Genomic DNA, 22,148 nt, shown 5'->3' with positions numbered 1-22,148 from the left:
TAAAGGGCTGGCCAAGCATCCACAGACGGCACCTGACGTCCCAGAGAGATCTCTGCTGTGGGGAAGTGCCACTGAGAACTCTGGGATCTATCCCAAAGTGGGCTCCCCAGCAAAAAGCACCAAACTGAGAAGGCAACCCACATAACATATAGCTGTGAAAAGCAGTGGGGTGCTGTCTACCAGGAAGTGGCAGCTGCAAATTCTGGCACCCTCTTAAAGGGCCAATACACAAAAATTTCCTATGGACCCACCCTGTACTCTAGCAGAGAGAGGGTGAAGTGGACTGGAGATGTGAGAGCAGAACCCAGGACTAGGGACTTGGAGGATAAAGCTCAGAAGGCAAACAGCACAAAGTTTTCTGGACTAAGGCATTCTCTCACACAGCAGAGGATATCTTTCCCACATAGACATTTACCCCTTGACTAGGGTGAAGATAGTTGACACACCCTATAGGAAAATACCTTGCACTGAGGCCACTTAAAGAGATTAAAAGTAACAATTAGCCTCCAGGCAGAAGCAACTGCCCCACTCCATTGAAAAAAACTCTTGCAACACCTGAGGAAAATTGCCTGGGGGCAATTCAAGTCAGAATCCTAATAGTCAATAGGCAGAGGGGACTCTGGAGACTTTGAGTCTTTGCCTGATCAAATTAGTCAGAAACAGCCTTTAACACTGTCCTGCACTAGAGACTGAGAAAAGATAAAATATCATATGATCTCACTCATTTGTGGACTATAATGAACAACAGAAACTAATGAACAAAAATAGAGCCAAAAATATATTAGAATATAATAGAAGTAATCCTGTTATTTGCAGATTTTTAATATTTCCTACAACTTTTGTGATATCATCTATGTTGATACAGTTTGGGTAATATTATTATACTTAAAATCCTTTTATTTTTTTAAATACTAATGTTTACTGCATGCAATATTATTGTATGTAAGATCATTTTTCTTAAATAATTGGTGTTTACTGCATGTAACATTATCATATTTAAAATCATTTTTCTTGAGATATTAATGTTTATTGCATGTAACATATTTAAGATTGTTTTTCTTGAAATATTAAGGTTTATGCAGGTGACATTATATTTAAAATCATTTTTCTTGAAATAAAAAAAACTGAGGAAAGAAAAAATATGGAAAGCTCTGATTTTTATATAACTGAAGTCAGCAAAATATCAAAGACAACTAAATTCAGTTATTATTGCACATCTGGATGTTATAATGATGGATTAGTGATGTTTGGAAGAATAATAAAATAAAAACATACATAATTTGTAAATTATTACATGTTTATTCCAATTTCTTTTTCTTACTTTCATTTCAGCAGAATTATGAGTTATATTGTTGTAATGAACATTATCACAAAATTTGTATTCTGTTGGCAGTGTTGCCAAAATTACACCACTATTCTTGAGTCATTGAAAAAAAAATAGATTACCATCATAAAATTTAAAAGATCATAGCTGGCTGGGGAGGAAGGCATAGAGTGAAGGGAGAAAGATACATTTTTTAAAAAAGAATAAAAACACAAGAAATGAAATTAATTAATTAAAAAACCTATTTTTATTTACTCATGATCTGCTCAATTTATCATAAATTTGATCTAAGTTGATAATGGAAATTTAAATTTGTATCTTAAAAACATGTATCTAACATGCCAATATAGATAGATATACTAACCATTATTTTCTTTCTGTATTTAAAAAAAAAATGCTGTATCACAGAATTAATATAAAATCTATGCATAGTGTTAGGTTAAACACAGATACAAAATTGTCATAGTGTAAAAGGCCATACATATTAATACCCTACAGTAAATTTCTCCACTGCACTGGTTCCAGTGTCAAGTAAGTTTACCAACTAGATGAACCCCCAATTACCAACTGGATGAACCCTCAATTGGAGGATCACAGAACTCAATGAAGACTGACAAGTTGATTCCACTGAGGGATTTGAGACCTGTTTAACTCTGCATCAGGCTTACAAAAATTAATGCACAGACTTGTTTTCTACACATCGATTATCTATCAAGAAAAGAACTGCTCATGTGAGTAAGAACTTTCACTCAATTCAAAATTTACCTTCTCTTTAATCTGTTTCACCAATATAGAATAATACCTAGCAAGGAACAGAGTATAACTAACCATTTTCTTAAACCCTTCAGTATTTATACTATATTTCCATGTTAGTGATTTGTTTTGAGCCTTTTTAAATGTCTCCATGGATATTTCAGAATTTTCCTTTTTTTAGTATAAATCTCATTCTGCTTTAATATAACATGTGTTAATCGCATATATTTAGGTATAATATTTATGAAACACAAAAGATCAAAACACAGTACTCACAGTATTTCACAAAATCTTTCTGAAAATCCTTTCTGGTGTTGACAAAAGCACGTCCTCTCTCTGTTCCAACAACAAACACATCTGTTTCATACACGGCAATGCAGGCCACTTCTGCCTTAGACTTGGCCAGTTCTTTACACTGAAATAGAAACAATGAAGTGTTATACACAGATATAAGTTAAAAACATTGTTTCTGCTGGATGAATAAAAAATCTTATCACCCTGCTGGCTTGGCTCAGGGTTCAGGTGTGTGGACTATGAACAACAGGGTCATGGTTCAATTCCCAGTCAGGGCACAAGCCCAGGTTGCAGGCTTGATACCCAGGGTGTGCAGGAGGCAGCTGATCAGGCAGTCGAGCAGTTAGGAGCCAGTCATCCCGGATTGCAAGAGGGATATCTGGCTGAAGCCGGTTTGGCTCAGTGGTAGGGCGTCGGTCTGTGGACTGAAAGGTCCCGGGTTCGATTCCGGTCGCATCCCCGGTAGGGGGTGTGCGAGAGGCAGCTGGTCAATGTTTCTCTCTCATCAATCTATCTAGCACTATATCTCTCTCCCTTTCTCTCTGTTAAAAATCAATAAAATATTTTTTTTTAAAAAAAGAGGGATATCTGACTGCTGGTTTAGGCCCGATCCCAGAATCAGGCCTCAACCAGCAAAGGAAATCCCACGAGGAGTCCCTGATTGGAGAGAGTGCAGGCCAGGCTGTGGATCCCCCACCCCATGCACAAATTTCGTACACCAGGCCTCTAGAATGTTTTATAAGAACAAATCAATCTCATCCACAAGTCCAATCTTATCCGAACATGGAAGGTTATAGAAGTGTAAAGCCATCTCACCATGGACTCAAGAGCAGACATGAGAAACGTCACCACCATTCTGCTCTCTGAAGACTCTTCATCTTCAACTGGCATGGCAGACATTGCTACTTGGGCCATGATCCCTGTGCAAGATAATTAAGAAGAAAGTGAGTAACTGAAATACAGTGCCCTGATAAATGTAAGGTCTTCCACAAACTGCGTTCATTTATATCACACAAGAGAAAAATTAGGCTCACATACCAAGTTTTATTTGCCAAAAACTCCTATTGCATAAAATAGAGCTTCTATCTCATAACTTTCCATCTAATTTTATTTCCATAAAATTAGGTCAGCATCATCCCCCAAAATAAATTCCGAACCAGTTAAAATTCTCCCAAGTAAAATGAAGAAAGATACACATCACAACCTAGTTGTAGTTTATCAAATTATATCATAGGAAACAGATGCAAAATTTCCTTTCTCCCATATACACACTGATTATAGAAAAGAGGACAGAAGCTGGATGAAGATCAGTTCTTCTTTCTTATTGAAGAGGAAATATAATAGGTTGCAGGATAAATGCCATCTACGATTCCTTTACAATACAGCATATTATTCTCATTAGAAAACATTTTGCTGATACTCTGATATCAGCAAAAAGCCTCAACTGAATTTCAAACACTATAAAAATATAACACATAAATATTAAATAGTAAGTGCTGACAAGGATGTGGAAAAATTGGACCCCCGTGCATTGCTATTAGGAATGTAAACTGGTACATCCATTGTAGCAATTTCTAAAAATTTAAACAAAATTACCATCCTGTGAGAGTGTTTTGAGCATCAAAAGGTTGCCAGTTCAATTCCTGGTCAAGGCACATACTGAATTGCAATTTTGACCCTCTCTCCCTTCTCCCTTCACTCTAAGCTTGTCCTAAGATGATGATGATGATGATGATGATGATGATGATAATAATAATATTAATGGTAAATTAAAAAAACACACACATACACACAAAATTACTATACTGCAGAAATCCTACTTCTGGGTGTATACCTCAAAGAACTGAAAGCAGGGACTTGAACAAATATTTGTATACCAATCTTCATAACAGCATTATTCACAATAGCCAAAAGATGGGAACAACCCAAATGTCCATTGTCAGATAAATGGGTAAACAAAATGTGATCTGCAGATGAAATGGAGTATAATTCAACCTTAACAAGGAATAAATATAAAGTTCTGATACATGCTATAGGACATAGATGGACACTGAAAATATTCTATTTTTAAAAATAAATAGGTAAAAAATAAGAAGAAACTATTATTCTAAGTGAAATAAGCCAGACACAAAAGGACAAATACAGTTGTCAATGACTAAGGAAAGGTGGTAATGGGGAGTTGCTACTGGTATTTAATGCATATAGTGTTTCAATTTGAGATGGTAAAAAAGTTCTGGAGATAATGGTGATGGTTGTATAATAATGAGAATGTACTTAATGCCAGAAATAGTATATTTAAAAATAGTTAAAAATTGCCAAAACCGGTTTGGCTCAGTGGATAGAGCATCGGCCTGCGGACTGAAAGGTCCCAGGTTCAATTCTGATCAAGGGCATGTACCTTGGTTGTGGACACATCCCCAGTAGAGGGTGTGCAAGAGGCAGCTGATCGATGATTCTCTCTCATCGATGTTTCTCTCTTTTCCTCTCTGTAAAAAATCAATAAAATATATTTAAAAAATTAAAAAAAAATAGTTAAAATGGTAAATTTTGATATCAAATTAAAAAGCAAAAACACACCACATAAGACACTCTAAGGCAAAATCTAAAGCAAATTTTTAAAAATTCTCTCACTAGCCCTGGCAGTGTGACTCAGTTAGCTGGAGCATCGTCCATGCACCAAATGGCTCAGGTTTGATACTTGGTCATGGCACATAACTAGGATGCAGGTTCAGTCCACATTCAGGATGTGTTCAAGTGGCAACCGATCGATGTTTCTCTCTTTCTCTCTTTTTCTCCTTCCCCTCTCTCTAAAATCAACTTTTTAAAAATGAAGGACTAGAAGTAAAAATGGGAATTCTAAAAAGCACATCTATATATATTTAATTTTCTAAATATCTGGGTATCCTTTAACTGAAGCCCCAATATTCCAGAAAACATAAGAGCTGTTGACATAAAAATAATTTTGGTTAAAAATGACCTGAATCTTTTTCCTATTTTTAAACAGGATGATCTATCTCCTTATTAAAAACTCTGATCTATTTCCCATTTGCTACCACGTGAATTAACTGCCAGACTAGAATTAGGCATCAACATATAATAAATATATACACCGAGGACATAAAAGTTAATAGCAGCCCTGGCCAGTATGGCTCAGTTGGTTGAGTATTGTCCCCATGCACCCAAAAGGTTGCCAGTTCAATTCCCAGTCAAGGCTGGTTCAATTCTCAGTCAGGGCATACGCCCAGGTTTCAGGCTTGATCTCCAGTAGGGGACAAGTAGGAGGCATATTTCTCTCTCAGAGTAATGTTTGTCTCTCCTTCGCTCCTAGGTGCACAGGACAACACCCAACCAACTGAGCAACTCCAGTCAGGGCTGTATTTCTTAATAATCTAACTTTTCCTTTAATTCTCCAGCAAAAGAAAAAGGAAATGTGTTCTCATTTTACAAATGCAATGACTTATCAAGGTCATTGCCCTAGCAAGTTTGTCTCAGTGGATAGACTAGAGCATCAGCCTGCGGACTGAAGGTTCCTGGGTTCAATTTCAGCCAAAGGCACATGCCTCGGGTTGCGGGCTCAGCCCTCAGTAGGGGGCATGCAGGAGGCAGCCGATCAATGATTCCCTCTCATCATTGATGTTTCTATCTCTCCCTCTCCCTTCCTCTCTGAAATCAATAAAAATACATTAAAAACAAAAACAAAACCACTCACGTTCATGTGGCAAACGCCCACAAGACAAAGGTAATTCTGAATTCTAGTATTAGAATTCACATTTTTGCCGAAACCGGTTTGGCTCAATGGATAGAGTGTCGGCTTGGGGACTTTAGGGTCCCAGGTTCGATTCCAGTTAAGGGCATGTACCTTGGTTGCGGGCATATCCCCAGTAGGGGGTGTGCAAGAGGCAGCTGATCGATGAGTCTCTCATCGATGTTTCTAACTCTCTATCTCTCTCCCTTCAAAATCAATAAAATATATTTTTAAAAAAAGAATTCCCATTTTTCTTTTAATATTAGCCTTTTCACATTATCCCTCCAAAACTTATCTCTATTTTATAAACTTTTTGGTACTTTTACAAACATTTTGCTTTATAATTTTATAACATGCCTATGAGTTCCACCATCTCCAGGAACGACACTTTATATTCTTTATTCTCAAGAACAAGTTATGATTTAGCCATAACTAGTAGATTACAAGGTTACAAATTCTCAATTCAGACTATCTCAAGTAAAGAAGGGAATATTTACTGGTGTGTTTACTCATTTCACTTTAAAAGTTGCACTGCTACACCCAGGAACATAAGACATCATAAGAGTTCTCTCTATTCCCTCCCTGTGGACCTGCCTCACTTCTTGAGCAGATGTGTTTCTTCCCTAAAACAGAGATACAGACACATGGTTTACCACACACCAGTCCTATAATCCCAGAGACAACTGACTATCATATCTTCCTGCTACTGTTTGCACAAAAGTGTTAGGAGTTTGTGTCACAAGCTTACCCTACCCAAGCTCAATTAACTATGACTAGTCAGAAAAAGATTACCTAGGCTACACTGCGATTAGCGCTGCAGCTAGAACCACATGAAATAGGGAGGTAGGCAGCTACTCAAAAGGCAAAGCAGGACCCTTAACTGGAGGAAAGAGATGAGAAAAGCATTCCAAGAACACAAAACATAGCAGTTACCTGAGTCTGCTATCTTTCAATTCCCTTAATTCTTCCATTCTGAAGGTTTATCTTGTGTGACCCTATATTTGATTTTAATACTTTTGTGAGTTTTAAATATGAACACATTGGACTGTTCCTGTTTCATTTCCTTATCTTTTATCCTTGTCAACTATTGTTTCATAGATGAGATGGCCTTCTTTTCTTTCTGAAAACAGACTCCAGCCATTCTTTAAAATCTTCTTGAGTTTCTTGTTGGAGATCCATTTCAGGGATTAGGTTTATCTGTGTCTTCACTATTCTGTTCTACCTCAAAATATGCCAATAATTAATTCCACATAAATGTTTTAATTTGCCCATACTTCTGCTTTGAATTTTCTGATCCTTGTTGTTAATACTGCATAGCAAAATAACAATTATAGTGAGTAGAAGAGAACTCTTAGAGATTTTCACACACACCATTATCACTCGAACAAAACAAAATAGGTTCTTAATATTTTTATTATGCTAATCTCTAAAATATTACTAAATTTTCAACATATATCTGCTTCCAAGTAAGATTCAGGTGAGACTGGTAAATGATCTTGTTTTGTATTTCATTATATTCATGTCCTTTTTCTTTCTTTGTGCTATTATATTGTTTTCAACAAACATCTTCCCATTTCAATCTTATAACATGCAATCTTAGATCAAGATAGTTAAAAAAAGATATTTTAGTGCAATCACTTTGTTTTATTAATTTAATAATGAGAAGCCCAACCCAGAAAGATTAGCCATTTTGCTTAGGTCATACAGTTAATTTTATAACAAGAGACTAGAATCCTATCTCAAAATTCCAAATTACCTCTCTCATGTACAATAATAAAAGGCAGGTAAGAAAAAAAAAAGAAAAGAAACCAAGGTAAATAATTATATATTAGTAACACTGTAGGCAAACCGGTTTTGGCTATAATTTCTAAAAGTGAATGAAAGTTAAATGTACTAAAATGGGCTATATCATGCAGGGGGGGGGATCCCCTTACCTCCAGCCTGCACCCTTTCCAATCCAGGACTCCTCGGGAGATGTCCGACTGTTGGTTTAGGCCCAATCCCAAGGATGTCCCAGTGGATTAGACCTAAACAGGCAGTCTGACATCGCTCTCACAATCCGGGGAAGCTCCTGCACTGAGTGTCTGCCCCCTAGTGATCAGTGTGCATTATAGCAACCGGTCATCTCCCCAATCAGGGCATTTGTGTCTTTGACCAGAAATCGAACCCTTGACCCTGCAGTCTGAAGGCCAGAGCTTTAATCACCGAACAATCAGCAAGGACACAATTATTCTTTTATTCTTTTTTACTGATTTCAACGATGAAGGGAAAGAGAAAGAGACAGGAACATCAAAGATGAGAGAATCATCAATGAGCTGCCTCCTGCACACCCCACACTGGGGATCAAGCCTGCCCCCAGGCATGTGCCCCGACCAGGAATCAAACCCTGACTTTCTGGCTTAAGGTCAACACTCAACCACTGAGTCATGCCAGTAGAGCAAGACTGACTTTTTAAGACAAGAATTTTAAGTTTTTATAGCAGGCTATGCTTACATTTATCTTAAGATACTAAATTCTATCTGCTGAAATAAAGCTAGTAATTATGTCAATAAAAAACAAGTGATCCCTCAAAAGGAAACAAAATATACTTAAGAGTTTAAGATTTGAAAGTATTATTAGTACTTAAAAATTTATATCCTTCTCGACCCCATTTCCAGAAATGTTGAGATAACTGCAATAGATTTCTAAAAAATTTAAGTCTGGTGAAGGGAAGAGTGACAAAATAATAAATGAGGCCAGGGAAAGAGGATTTGCCCAATTCAAGGATCACATGTTCAATTCTGATCTTTACAGTAGCCAAAGCAATGTCCTTGAAAGACAAATAAAAAAAATTTTTTTTAAATCTTTTCAGCTATTCAGGAACACCCATACTTGGCATTACAGTATAAGAGAAAACTTTTGTAAATTATACATTTAAATTGACAATCCAGATGTTTAAAAAGCAGTAGCTGGTCCTGGCAACAGACAAAGAATGTGTCCATTTGACCTTACTCCAAGTTTAAAAATCATTTGGTATTAGACAAGCTGGATCACTTGTTCTATTTCTAACTGTATGAATTGGAAGCAGAAATGAAAATCAAGTAGTTATGATTTAGAAATCCATCTTTATTTTTTAAATATACTATTCCCAGAAGGCAGACAATAGAAGCAAAGCTATTATGAACTCAATTTTGAAATCAGGCCGAAGTTCTGAATTCAAGTTCTATCTCCAATACTAGATATGGCTGACCTTGGAATTGTTTTTTTAAATCGTTTCTATTGATTTTAGGGAAAGAGGAGGGGAGAGAGGGGGAAAAAAATCAATTGGCTGCCCCCCATACACGCTCCAACTGGGAACCCAAAACCTGGATATGTGCCTGGCTGGGAATCAACTGGCAATCTTTCAGTGCTTGGGATGACACTCCAACCAACTGAGCTACATGGGTCAGGGCTGACCTTAGGATTCTTTAACCCTAAATTTACCAGTCTAGAAAAAGGCAGTAATAAGTATACTTCCCTCACAAGGTTGTTATCAGAACTTATTTTTTGGGGGGAAGGGGGGAGGAACAAAGACAACTTTATTATTATAAACTGGGTATTAGGCCCAGCCGGAGTGGCTCAGTGGTTGAGCATCAACCCACGAACCAGGAGATCAAGGCTTGATTCCTGGTTACGGCACATGGCCAGGTCGTGCCAGGTCGCAGGCTCGATCCCCAGTGTGGGGCGTGAAGGAGGCAGCCAATCAATGATTCTCCCTCATCATTGATGTTTCCATCTATATCTCTCTCTCCCTTCTTCTCCGAAATCAATAAAAATATATTTTAACCAAAAAAATAAAAAACTGGGTATTAGAAGACATTAGGATATTATTAATTTGTTAGTTGTGATAACATTCTGTGATTGTTAAAAATGTGTTTATTTTTTGGAGATGTACAATGACATGGTTAGGAGTGGATATTCAGAATGAATTTAGTACTGAGTACTTCACACAAGCATTCAGTAAATTTTTAAAATTCAGTAAGCATTTAAAATTTTATTAAAATGGTTATTTTAAGAACACATTTATATTTTTCTATTGATTTACATATAAAATCTGTAAAGCCAAGTTTGATAAAATGAAAATTTCCCAACTAACTGCTTTAATTATCACTACTAAATAAAATATCCTATTTTCTGATGGGGCGGGAAAATTAATCAGAAAAGTGTTAAATCAGTGGGGGGATTTTTGTATTTATTTTTACTTATTTATTTTTCCCAACTTTATTGAGATATAATAGACACAACGTTGTATAAGTTTAAGGTATACAATAAATCACTGCTTTGAAATAAAGTACATACACCTTTTAAAGCATGTGTGTGCAACCATGAAAATTTGCTTACATCCAATATACTCCTTAGAGATTGTTTTAAAATGTAAGTTAAAGTCACCTTACTCCAAATATTTAAAAAAGTTAACTAGACTGAATATATAAACTAAACTAGTCTTTATCCTGAAACTCTCAACAAAGAAATATTATATAATTTGTCCTCACCATTACATTCAAGAAACAGATTGTGTTCTGGGGCCTGGCCCTCAATATGTTAGGTAAATGGATGAGTGAGTACTGTTCCAAATGTAAAAAAGGACCCCTTCTTTGTCAAACCTTAAAATAAAGATGAATAGTGAGCAATAGCTCAACCACTCATTTTGCTATTTTTTTCAGCAGATGAGGATACAAATGAAGGATAAAATTATAAAATAAACGCAAAAAGTGAGTATTTAGTTGGGTAAAGTAACTAACTACCTCACTGTTTTACAACATACTCTTAAAATTTTCTCTAAAAGCTATAAACAATTAACCTGACAAAAATACATAATCAGAAAATAATTAACTTACTATAAACATACTAAAGCCCATGTATGCAAATGCAATAAAAACACACACAGTAATTCTCAAAAGTATGTAACCTATACAATCAGAAATCTTCACAGGCTGTCTAACCAGGATTCATTTTTTTAAATATATTTTTATTGATTTCAGAGAGGATGGGAGAAGGAGCGATAGAAACATTGATGAGAGAAAAATCATTGATCTGCTGTCTCATGCATGCCCCTCACTGGGGATTGAGCCTACAACCCCAACATGTGCCCTGACCAGTAATCGAACCATGACCTCCTGGTTCATAGGTCCACGTTCATCCACTGAGCCACACCAGGTGGGCATAATCATGACTCATCTTAACCAACTCTTCACTACTCTCCACTTCTACAATTATAACATAATCAGAGTTTTTTTCAAACATTATTTCCTGCCCTGACCAGTGTGGCTCAATTGGTTAAGCACTGTCCCATGCACTGAAGGAATGCCAGTTCAATTATTGGTCGAGGCACACGCCTGGGTTTCGGGCTCCGTCCCTAGTAGGGAAGCTTACAGGAGGCAGCAATTGATGTTCCACTCTTATATAAAATCAATTTTCTCTCTAAAATCAATTTTTAGAATCTTTTAAAAAAATAATTATTTCCTTTGCCATACTATAAAAACACAAACTTCAAAAATCATAATGAGGATTAAAAAAGAAAATTTGGGCCGGGACCGGTCTGGCTCAATGGATAGAGCGTCGGCTTGGGGACTGAAGGATCCCAGGTTCGATTCCGGTCAAGGGCATGTACCTTGGTTGCGGGCATATCCCCGGTGGGGGGTATGCAAGAGGCAGCTGATTGATGACTCTCTCTCATCAATGTTTCGAACTCTCTATCTCTCTCCCTTCCTCTCTGTACAAAATCAATAAAATATATTAAAAAAAAAAAAAAAGGAATTTGGACACATCCTACAACATGGGCATTATGCTAAATGAAGTAAATGTCAAGATTTTCTATACTACTGAAAGATTTCTTATGATCCATCCAAATTCATCTGCCCCAAGAAAAGGATTAAAAAAAGAGCCCTAACCGGTTTGGCTCAGTGGATAGAATGTTGGCCTGTGGACTGAAGGTTTTGGGTTCGATTCCAGTCAAAGGCATGTACCTTGGTTGAGGGCACATCTCCAGTAGGGGGTATGCAGGAGGCAGCTTATCAATGTTTCTCTCTCACTGATGTTTCTAACTCTCTATCCCACTCCCTTCCTCTCTGTACAAAAAAAAAAAAAAAAAAAAAAAAATCAATAAAATGTATTTTTTTTTTAAAAAAGAAAAGCATGAGCCGAAGCTCGTTTGGCTCGGTGGTGGAGCGTTGGTCTGCGGACTGGAGGGTCCCAAGTTCGATTCCGGTCAAGGGCATGTACATTGGTTGCGGGCACATCCCCGGTGGGGGGTGTGCAGGAGGCAGCTGGTCGATGTTTCTCTCTCATCGACGTTTCTAGCTCTCTATCCCTCTCCCTTTCTCTCTGTAAAAAATCAATAAAATATATTTTTTTTAAAAATAAAAAAGAAAAGCAAGAAAAAAGGAAAAAAGGAAAAAAACAACAATGCAGCAATTTCACTTCTAAGTGTATACACACAAAAATCAAAATACACTCGTTCACCAATAATCATAACTGCAATATTCATAACAGCCAAAAAGTAGAAACAACTTAAGTGTCCTCAACAGAGAAATGGATAAATAAAATGTGGTATATCATACAAAGAAACTTTATCTATACAAATAAAAAGGTAATATGCTAATTAGACCGGATAGACTGGGCATCTTCTGAACATCATCCCGACATCCTTCTTGACAAAACCAGAGGTGTGGCCGACCTGCAAACTTTTCACAGCCCCTCACCCAGGCCGGCCCTACCCCCCAGTGGGGACCACCACCCGGATTGGGGGGTGTGGCAGGCATGCAAACCCCTGGCAGCCCCTTGCCCAGGCCAGCCCTGTCCCCCAGCAGGGACTCCCCCACCCCGATTGGGGGTGTGACTAGCCTGCAAACCCTCAGCAGCCCCTCACCCAGGTCGGGCCTGCCCCCCAGCAGGGACTCCAACCCCAAACAGGGGGCCCCTTCAGGGCAGGCCAGCCGGCCCCTACCCGTGCACCAGGCCTCTATTCTATATAATAAAAGGGTAATATGCAAATTGACCCTAATGGCAGAATGACCAGAAAGACCACTGGACCAGTCACTATGAAGCACACTGACCACCTCTTGGTCCCTTTCCCCAGCCAGCAGGCTCCGATCGCCTGATGGCTACCTGCGGCGGGTGCAGGGCCAGCAAGCGGGCGGGAACAGCTGACCTCTCCATCCCTTCCCCTGGCCATCAGGCACTGATCGCCCGATGGTGAACAGGGAACCGGGGTGGGTGGCAGCCGGGGGGCAGAGCCGGCTGTGGGCAGCTGGGGAAGATGGCCTGATCACAGGCCAGGCTAGGGACCGTACCTGTGCACGAATTTCGTACACCAAGCCTCTAGTTCAGTTATAAAAAGCAATGAAGTTCCAATACGTGCTATGATACAGATAAACCTTGAAAAAATATACTAAGTGAAATAAGCTGACAAATATTGTATGATTCCTCTTATGTGAAATATCTAACAGAGGCAAATTCTGAGACAGAAAACAGATTAAAGGTTAAAGGCACTAGGGAGAGGGAGGAATGAAGAGTTATTGCTTAATGGATACAGAGTTTTTATTTAGAGTGATGAAATTTTAGAAGTGGTTGTGATGCTTTTGACGCTGTGAATGTAATTGCCAGTGAATTAAAAATGTTTAAAAATAAAATGGCATACCAGAAAGAAAAAGAACAAGAAAAAATGAAACTAATATATTTCCTTTTACCCTTTTAACCCGTTTTAAACAAATTCCAATAGGTGGGTCAATTTCTCTTTTCTTTCCTTAAGTGTAAGATAGGACAAAAACAGTTGCGAGTACATGAAACAGTGTATTCTTGTATTTATTTAGTTACTTATTATTGTATTATTGATTTGTATTATTTGTCTTATTATTTTTACTTTGTATCTTATTATTTATCTTTTGGGTAATGATGGCTGGTAATTTACCTACTTCTGCCCAACCTGAATGCTTGCTGTCATCCTCTTTTGTCAAATTATATTTTTCTACTAAAATAATTTAACCTAAATGTTTTTTAATGTCTGAGGCCAAGCCCTGGCCAGGTGGCTCTGTTGTTATCCTATACACCAAAAAATTGCAGGTTTAATCCCTGATCAGGGTATGTACAGAAAGCAACCAATATCCATGTTTTTTATTTGTTTCTCTCTCCTTCCCCCCTCTCTAAAATCAATAAAAACATATCCTTGGGTGAGAATTAAAAGAAAAAAGTCTGAGGCCAAAACCATTTATAACAATGCAGAAGGAAATTTTTCTCAGCTCCCATCAATCAAGTTGTCAATTTCTAGTAAAAATGTTTAAATGACTAGGTCCTGGCCACAAATTAGATAGCTAAAGTTTTTCTTATCTCCTTTAATTGCCCTATAAAAGCAAGGAAATCCCAACTACTCTTTAACTCCTTTCCTAGTTTCTAACTCAAATAGTGTATATCAACACCCCCAGTGGGGGGGGGGGGGGGGCACTACCTCTAAAACTTACATAGTTGGAAATAGGAAAAAGGTAAATTTATTATTAATTTTTTAATCCTAACCCAAGATTATGTCTTCAATGTTTTTTAGAGAAGAGGAAAAGAGAAACATCGATGTGAGAGCAACATCGGTTGCCTCCCCATATGAGCTCCGACTAGAAATGGAATCTGAAACCTAGATAAGAGCTCTGACGGGGAATCCAATCTGAAACCTTTGTGTAGAGAATAACACTCCAACCAGCTGAGCCACCCCATCAGGGCAAAAGAAGGTCAAGTTATCTGTCTGTTGGGTAACCAGTTCCAGGGGCTATTTCAATTATAAATTCACTAGTTGCAATATAGATTTGTCTCTCCATAATATATTATACATATACATTAGATATGTATAGTTTCTGTCTACAAACCAGGGCTCATTTTAACCAGATACTCTAATAAGACCTCTTCCTACTCTGTGCTTCTATAATTATACCATAACATAACCATACACAGTACTTTTTTTAGCTGCCTCTTGCATGCCCCCTACTAGGGATCGAGCCCGCAACCCAGGCATGTGCCCTTGACCAGAATTAAACCCGGGACCCTTCAGTCCGCAGGCTGACACTCTATCCACTGAGCCAAACCAGGTAGGGCCTAAATCACTTTTAACAGAGTACTTTTTAAAGGCTAAATAAATAAATAAATAAATCATTTCCCTTGCCATACTACAAAAACAATCTAACAGTTATAAGGGGAAAATCCCAGGAAGAACAAGTCCTTTCCCTCACAGACTTCATATTCTCCAGTTTCTGGAGATTTACCTTGTGATCAGTGTTACTTATAAATGTTCTTTTTTCTTAAAAAATTCAATTTCTCAAAAGTATGAAACAGTATTTTTGTAATTGATTTAGAGAGAAGAGAGGAAGGGGGGGAGAGAGCACAAGCACTTGCGAGAAGTTGATTTGTTGTTCCACTTATTTATGCATTCATTGACTGCTTCTTGTACATGCTCTGCCAACCATGGTGTATCAGGACCATGCTTCTATATTTTGTTTTGAAACACACCATCAACTGAGCCACCTGGTCAGGGCTACACCTGGTCAGGGCTAAAGAGTATTTTTATGACTAATATGCATTGAATGCTTACTATTTGCCAAATGCCATCCTAAAGCACTTTTATGTGTGTGTGTGTGTGTGTGTGTGTGTGTGTGTATACAGTGTGCAGGAGGCAGCGAATCAGTGATTCTCTCTCATCATTAATGTTTCTCTCTCTCTCTCTTCTCTCCCTTCTTCTCTGAAATCAAAAATATATTTAAAATATATATTTTAAGATATCTATTATAATTTTAAGAAACAAAATCTTTCTCAACAAGACTTGTGCCCCAATAAGCAGGGGGGCGGCAGGGTTGTGGCCTGGGGACAGGAAGAGATTAATCAAAGAACATATATGCATATATGTATAACTCATGGACACAGACCATAGTATGAGGAAGGCCTAGGGTGGGGGTTGAGTGAAGGGGAGCAAAAAGGGAGAAAATGGGAGACATCTGTAATATTGTCAACAATTAAAACAAACAAAATAGTAAACCAAATCCTTGTATGTGCAAGCAGCTTGGGGAAGTAGGGGAGGAGCCGGGATCTTCCCAGCCTCACCCGGGACCAGCCTATCTCAGTGCATGCCCAGGCCCTATGACCCCACCTGTTCTGGGTTCCCAGACTTTATAGTCAAAGGTGTGGATGGGATGCTTTAGAGATCCCTGGAAGGAGATAAATGCCTGTGCTGTGAATATATTAATAATTGAATGAGAGTGGGGGGGGGGGGGGGAAGCCAAAATTACTAGATTTCTAATTTTATTCTGTACTTAAATATCCTTGACTCGTTTCTAAACTGGAGACTTTATTTCTTAAACTCTTAATTTTCTAAATCATGGCTAATAAAAATTCTTAATTCTCAATAAGTTTTCCAACCAATCTGCAGTGAACAGCTCAAATTATTTTTTAAGATGTACGTATTTTTAAAGTAATGAAAAACAAACATCTACAATAAATCTTCCTCACTTAAAACTTTAACATGTCTGGCTGCTGTAGCTCAGTGCTTGAGTATCGATCGACCCATGAACCAAGAGTTCATCAGTTAAATTCCTGGGCAGGGCTCGATACCCAGTAGGGAGTATGCCAGTTGGCAGATCAATGTCTCTCATCGGTGTTTCTATCTCTCCCTTCTTCTCACTCAAAAATAAAAATTATAAAAACAAAAAAACTTAATTTGCCATTACGAATAGTTCTCAAGCATCCATCAACACCACCAGGAAACCAGGTAGAAATGCTAATAACGGGCCCCACCCAAGACCTGCAGGATCAGAAGGTGTGGGTGGGGCTGAGCAACTGCTTTAACAAGCCCTCGGAGGAGGCTGATGCACACAGGAGTTTGAGAAACGCTGGCTTCAAGGTTAAGATTTCGGCTGCCTAGATTCAAATCTGGGAATCAAGAGTAAATGACCCAGCTTCTCTCTGCTTGTTCCTCATCCTTAGAATTATGGGGTTGTTCTGAAGGTTAAATAAGAAAATATACAGTAAAAGCTTAAGAGCAATGCCAGGCACATAAAATATTCAAATGTTAGCTGTAGTTTGCACAGCTTGTAGACTGGAAGGAGGGGAAAGGCAGAAAAGCCTAGTCCTTACCCATCTAAGAGTTAAATACCTAGTGACTAGGCTAGACAAATGTAAACAGAAACAAACACTCCTAGAGGAAATAAAGATGCCCTCCTAGGCGCGGCAATCACGCTTACTGGGATACTGTAGGAACAGCAAATTCTGACCAAACAATACAGGCTTTAAGCGAGAAGAGCCTGAAGAAAGAAAAATCATTCCAGCCTACAGGTGTGAACCAAGACCCCAGAAGCAGGCCAAAGGAGAGCACAGGCAGTAGACTACCGTGGCTAAAAAATGGGCAAAACAAAACATGTACAGTAGTCCCCCCTTATCCACAGGAGACATGTTCCAAGACCACCAGAGAGTACCACAGAGAGTACCAAACCCTGCACATACCATGTTTTTTTCTATACATACATACCTTCCTGCTGAATCAACTTCTTCACCTCTGCCGGAAATGTGGCAGCAGCTTCTTCTGGCACAGCCTCTGCCTTAGTTCCTACATTTCTCAGTCCAAACCTATTCCTGAACCTGTGCAACCACCCCTTACTTCAGTAAATAGCTTGGTGCCACTCCTTTCAGAGGATCCCTTGCTCAAGTCTTTGTACAGGCTCAGTGCTTTCTGGCGCAGCATGCTGCCATCAACCGGAACACATCTTCTGTTCATGTCTTCCACCCACAAACTTAATGCCTTTTCCATCTTAACCAAGCACTTGCCGCGCACGGTGACTGTCACTGTTGCAGTCTGGGGTGCAACAGCAAAACTAGCACGGATTTCTGTTTCCTTCTCCACAATCTCACGGATAGAAGACTCGTTCTTGCTGTAGATCTTAGCATCTCAACATAGGATTTCTTTCCTTTCCTTATTGAGTCAAGAATTTTCACCTTTTCACTTAAAGGGAACACTTGACGGCTTCTCTTGGGTATATCGGAATTGCCAGCTTCACTACTGTTGCACTTTGGGGCCATTAAGGAAAACAAGTGTTACTTGAACACCGGCACTGCAGTATCAAAACCGAGATGGCAACTATGTGACTATGGGCCGGTAGCTTATACACAGCGTGGATACTCTGGACAAAGGAATGATTCACAGCCAGGGCGGGGCGGGACGGGACAGGACCTCATCATGTTACTCGGAACGGCGCGAGACATTTAAAACTTATGAATTTTTTATTTCTGGGAATTTTCCACCTAATAGTTTCTGACCTCAACTGGAACCGCGGGAAGTGAATAAAGAGGCGGGGTCTATTTGCAGTAGGAAATTTAAGCAGTCATCCCAAATCACTGGGAGAGAGAGAGAAAGCCCTGCCTCCCCTGGGTACTCTAATGCACATTCTGGTTTGCAAACTAACTTTCCCTTTTGTTTCCTTGGCACCCAGCGGTTACTCTGTAGCTCTGTGGGCTATCAAGCCATTGTCTGCAGCAAAGGTCAATGCAGAGAGGTTGACAAGTCTGCACGGGGCCCCGCATTCGCAGGAGGGAGCACTACGTGCACAGGACCCGACATCTGAACACTCTTAGCCGCAAATTAGCGCAAAACCGTTAACACTAAAAACAAACAACAAAAACTCCTCGCTTTAATAAAGAAAAAACTTGCCTAAGCAAGAGTGGAAGGGCTGGAGGAAAGGGAAAGAAAGACAGTTTTTTGTTGTCTTCTTCCTCCCCAGAAACCCGTCTGGGTGCTGGCCTAATCCTGCTTATGTTCGCCTGAAGGCAGAGGTTTTCCTTCCGGTCATTGTGTTTATTTCCACCCTAAAAACAGGCCCCGCGGGGCAGGCGCGCCTGCCCCGCGGGGCCTGACAAAGCCCACTCCGCGTCCCACCTGCGGGAAGGCAGGGAAGGACAGGGACAGGGACGAGAAGGGGCGGCGCTCCGCAGGCTGCCTGCCCGGCCTCCCGCCCGCCCTCCGGCCGAAGTTACGGAGCAGCGTGGCGCCGACCCCGCCCCCGCGCCCGCGGGCCAATCCGGCGCGTCTGCTGCCCCGGCACACAAGCCCCGGAGACACCGAGCCCAGCGCGACCCCTCCGCTCGGGCCTGGCACCGCGCGCGCACCCGCAGCGCCCGGGCCGGCCAATCAGCGTCCGGGCATGCGCAGCCGCAGGCTCGCTCGCTCGCGCGCGAGCCTCACGCGTGAGGCGACCCCCCCCACGCGCGCGCGGCGCTCACGCGCGCGCCCCTCCCCCAACAGCCCCCCCAGGCGCGCGCGTGCAACTGTCGTCCCCCGCGACCGCGTCTGTCCCAGCCCCACCCCCAACGCCGGCGGCCCGGGGGGTACCCCCACTCGGCCGCCGCCCACGGCCCCCACACTTCTGGCCGCCCAGGCCCGGAGGGGGCGTCCCACATAATGGCTCTGCTCCCGTGGCACCGGGGCGAGGGGCAGGGGGTGCAGCGGCAGGGACTCACTCACCCGAGTGCAGCCGCCTCCAGGCAGCGCCGGGATCGGGGTGCCGAGGGGAGACGAGGGTGGGCCGTGCGCGAGCCGCGGCCGCGGAGGATCAGCCTCGGGGGGAGGCGAGCTGGCTAGCGGGCAGGAGGTGAGAGGGCGAGGGGCCCGTGCGTCTCCAGCCGAGCTTCTGTCACCGCCGCATGGCCGCCCTGCAGGGCCCCGCTCAGCGCCTCGATCCAGTGGCCGGGACCCGAGAGAGGCCGGGGGGACCGCAGCAGGCGGGCGGCCGCGGCTAGAGAACGCGTGCGGGGAAGCGCGGGGGGGGCGATCGGTGGCCCCTTTTCTCTGCTCTCTGAGCTTCTCTCTCACCCTCCTCCTTTTTTTTTTTTCCTCCCCCTTTTTTTTTTTTTTTTTTTTTTTTTGTTCCTAGAAGTCTTGCTGCGCTTGCGCACCCGCCATGCGGCCCAGCGGGAGTTGTAGTTTTTGACTCTTCCCTGTGAAAGCGATAGCGGGGGCGGTGGACTACGACTCCCAGGAAGCATCGCGCCCGCGAACCCCCGAGCCCGGGGGACGCGGAGAGCGCGACGCCCGGCCCTCTCCTGCAAGGACTGTCAATGGAGGCGCGGGGCGGTGGGATCGAGAACATGGCTGCACCTGGGGCCTGTGCGGCCGCCCGGTGGGGGAGGGGAGCCGGGGTGCAGGGGCGAGAATCCGGGCGGCTGGGGGGGCTCCAGCCTTCTCTCGGCGGAGCATCCGCCGCCGTGCAAGACTCGAGCTTACTCCTGCACCCCCAGATTCCCTGGAAATTGCGAGACCGGGACGCGGCCACGGGCCGGGAAGCCCCAGAGCGGCCCGCCCAGCCTCCGGGCTCGCCGAGGGATTTCCTCCGCCCGGCACCACCCTCTGGGACACAAAAGAACTTAGTTTTTTGAAAGCGTGCCTCGGGAAAGACGAGTGCGTTCGGACTTTGCACCGGGGAGGGGGTGGGACTCTTCTGTGCCCCCAGAGGCTTCGCTCACGTGTCTACACATTTAGAAAGAAAGTTGAGAAAAGGCCATGGAGTGGGAGCAGATAACCTGATTTGTAGCCAGGTTTGTTCAGTCAACCACTGAGGCTTTTTTTTAACTCAAATCCATTCACTCCCCCCCCCTCCGGTTTTTTCTTTTGCTTCTCAACTTTCATTAGCTCATGAGTTTCCAGAATGCTGAGACATTACTGTACACTGAAACTCAACGTTTAAAAAAACTTGACCCAGAGATTTCAGATGTTAATGTAAAGCGCAGTGGTTTTATGATTTTCCTCCCCTTGGGGGATTCAAGCCAAGCCGGCCGTCCTCCCCCTCTCCCTCTCCTCCTCCGTAGGTGGCAACCACATCGCCTTTTCCAGCCTCTGTCGCTGGCAAGAAAACTTTCCAAACAGCCATTCTTTTGATGTACAGCAGTCCCCCTTATCCGCGGGAAATACCTTTTCAGACCCCCAATGGACGCCTAAAACCCCAGATAATGCCACACTATCTATCTATCTATCTATCTATCTATTATCTATATCTGATTTTTCCTGTACATACACACCTTCCTCCTTAACGCACTTCAACTCTGCGGGCAATGTGGCAGCAGCTTCTTCACCAGCAGGCACAGCCTCTGCAGTAGATCCTACATTTCTCAGTCCAAACCTGTTTCCTGAATCTGTGCAACCACCCCCTATTTGCAGTAAATAGCTTGGTGCCACTCCTTTCAGAGGATCCCTTGCTCAGGTCTTCATACAGGCTCAGTGCTTTCTGGCGCAGCACAGTGCCGCCAACCGGAACACATCTTCTGTTCATGTCTTCCAGCCACAAACTTAATGCCTTTTCCATCTTAACCAAGCACTTGCCGCGCACGGTGGCTGTCACTGTTGCAGTCTGGGGTGCAACAGCAAAACTAGCACGGATTTCTGTTTCCTTCTCCACAATTTCATGGATAGAAGACTCGTTCTTGCTGTAGATCTTAGCAACCTGAGCATAGCATTTCTTTTCTTTCCTTATTAAGTCAAGAATTTTCACCTTTTCACTTAAAGGGAGCACTTGACGGTTTCTCGAGCGTATCTGAGTTGCCAGCTTCACTACTCTTGCGCCTTGGGGCCATTAAGATTTTTTTAAATGAAAAGGTTACTTAAACACCAGCACTGAGATACAGTCTATCTGATAAGGGAGACCGCTACTAAGTGACTCATGGGCGGGGAGCCTCTACCGCCTGGAGACGAGTTAGAAAGTGAGTTGTCAGACAAAAGTTTCTTTAGTCAAGATAACCCTTGTCATCATTAAAAGTTTGGGAGATAGTTCCCTGCTTCTATGAATTTGTTTAGAGCTTCAGAATAGAATTGTGCTCCTTCTTCAGGAACTCCAACTTCCTTTTATGTTGAAACAGTTTCTAAAACTCTTAAATACTAAAGCAATTTCTAGAACTCTAGCTGGCTTTGAACTGCCTCTAGACGTAAACCTGGCCCTCTGGGAATAATGAACAGTACTGTGTATGGAATGGTGTGTGGTTTAAGTAGCAAGCCTTTTACTCAGTGTA

The 22,148-nt window shown here is 41.7% G+C and overlaps 1 protein-coding gene across 13 annotated transcripts in view; it reads right to left on the bottom strand.

Annotated features, from left to right (window-relative positions):
* The window catches only part of GTF2I (general transcription factor IIi), a 99,261-nt gene extending 77,967 nt beyond the window's left edge, over positions 1-21,294 (bottom strand). For 10 of the 13 annotated variants that reach the window (XM_036409344.2, XM_036409351.2, XM_036409346.2 and 7 more), the window contains exons 1-3: positions 19,615-19,998; positions 3,188-3,291; positions 2,354-2,492 (exon numbers count right to left, since the gene is read on the bottom strand). In XM_036409344.2, the coding sequence (XP_036265237.1) occupies positions 2,354-2,492; positions 3,188-3,286 (238 nt within the window). In that variant the 5' untranslated portion in view covers positions 3,287-3,291; positions 19,615-19,998. Of the gene's footprint in view, positions 1-2,353; positions 2,493-3,187; positions 3,292-19,614; positions 20,005-21,164 lie in introns of those variants that run through there. The other 3 variants (XM_036409345.2, XM_036409352.2, XM_036409356.2) reach the window with 3 other exon arrangements.
* Between the last annotated feature and the right edge of the window lie 854 nt (positions 21,295-22,148).

The sequence above is a fragment of the Pipistrellus kuhlii genome, unplaced genomic scaffold, assembly GCF_014108245.1.
Source record: "Pipistrellus kuhlii isolate mPipKuh1 unplaced genomic scaffold, mPipKuh1.p scaffold_m20_p_4, whole genome shotgun sequence".
NCBI classification, from domain to species: domain Eukaryota; kingdom Metazoa; phylum Chordata; class Mammalia; order Chiroptera; family Vespertilionidae; genus Pipistrellus; species Pipistrellus kuhlii.
The sequence above is the reverse complement of the archived record's forward strand: the minus strand, read 5'-3'. Positions and strand labels throughout refer to the sequence as shown.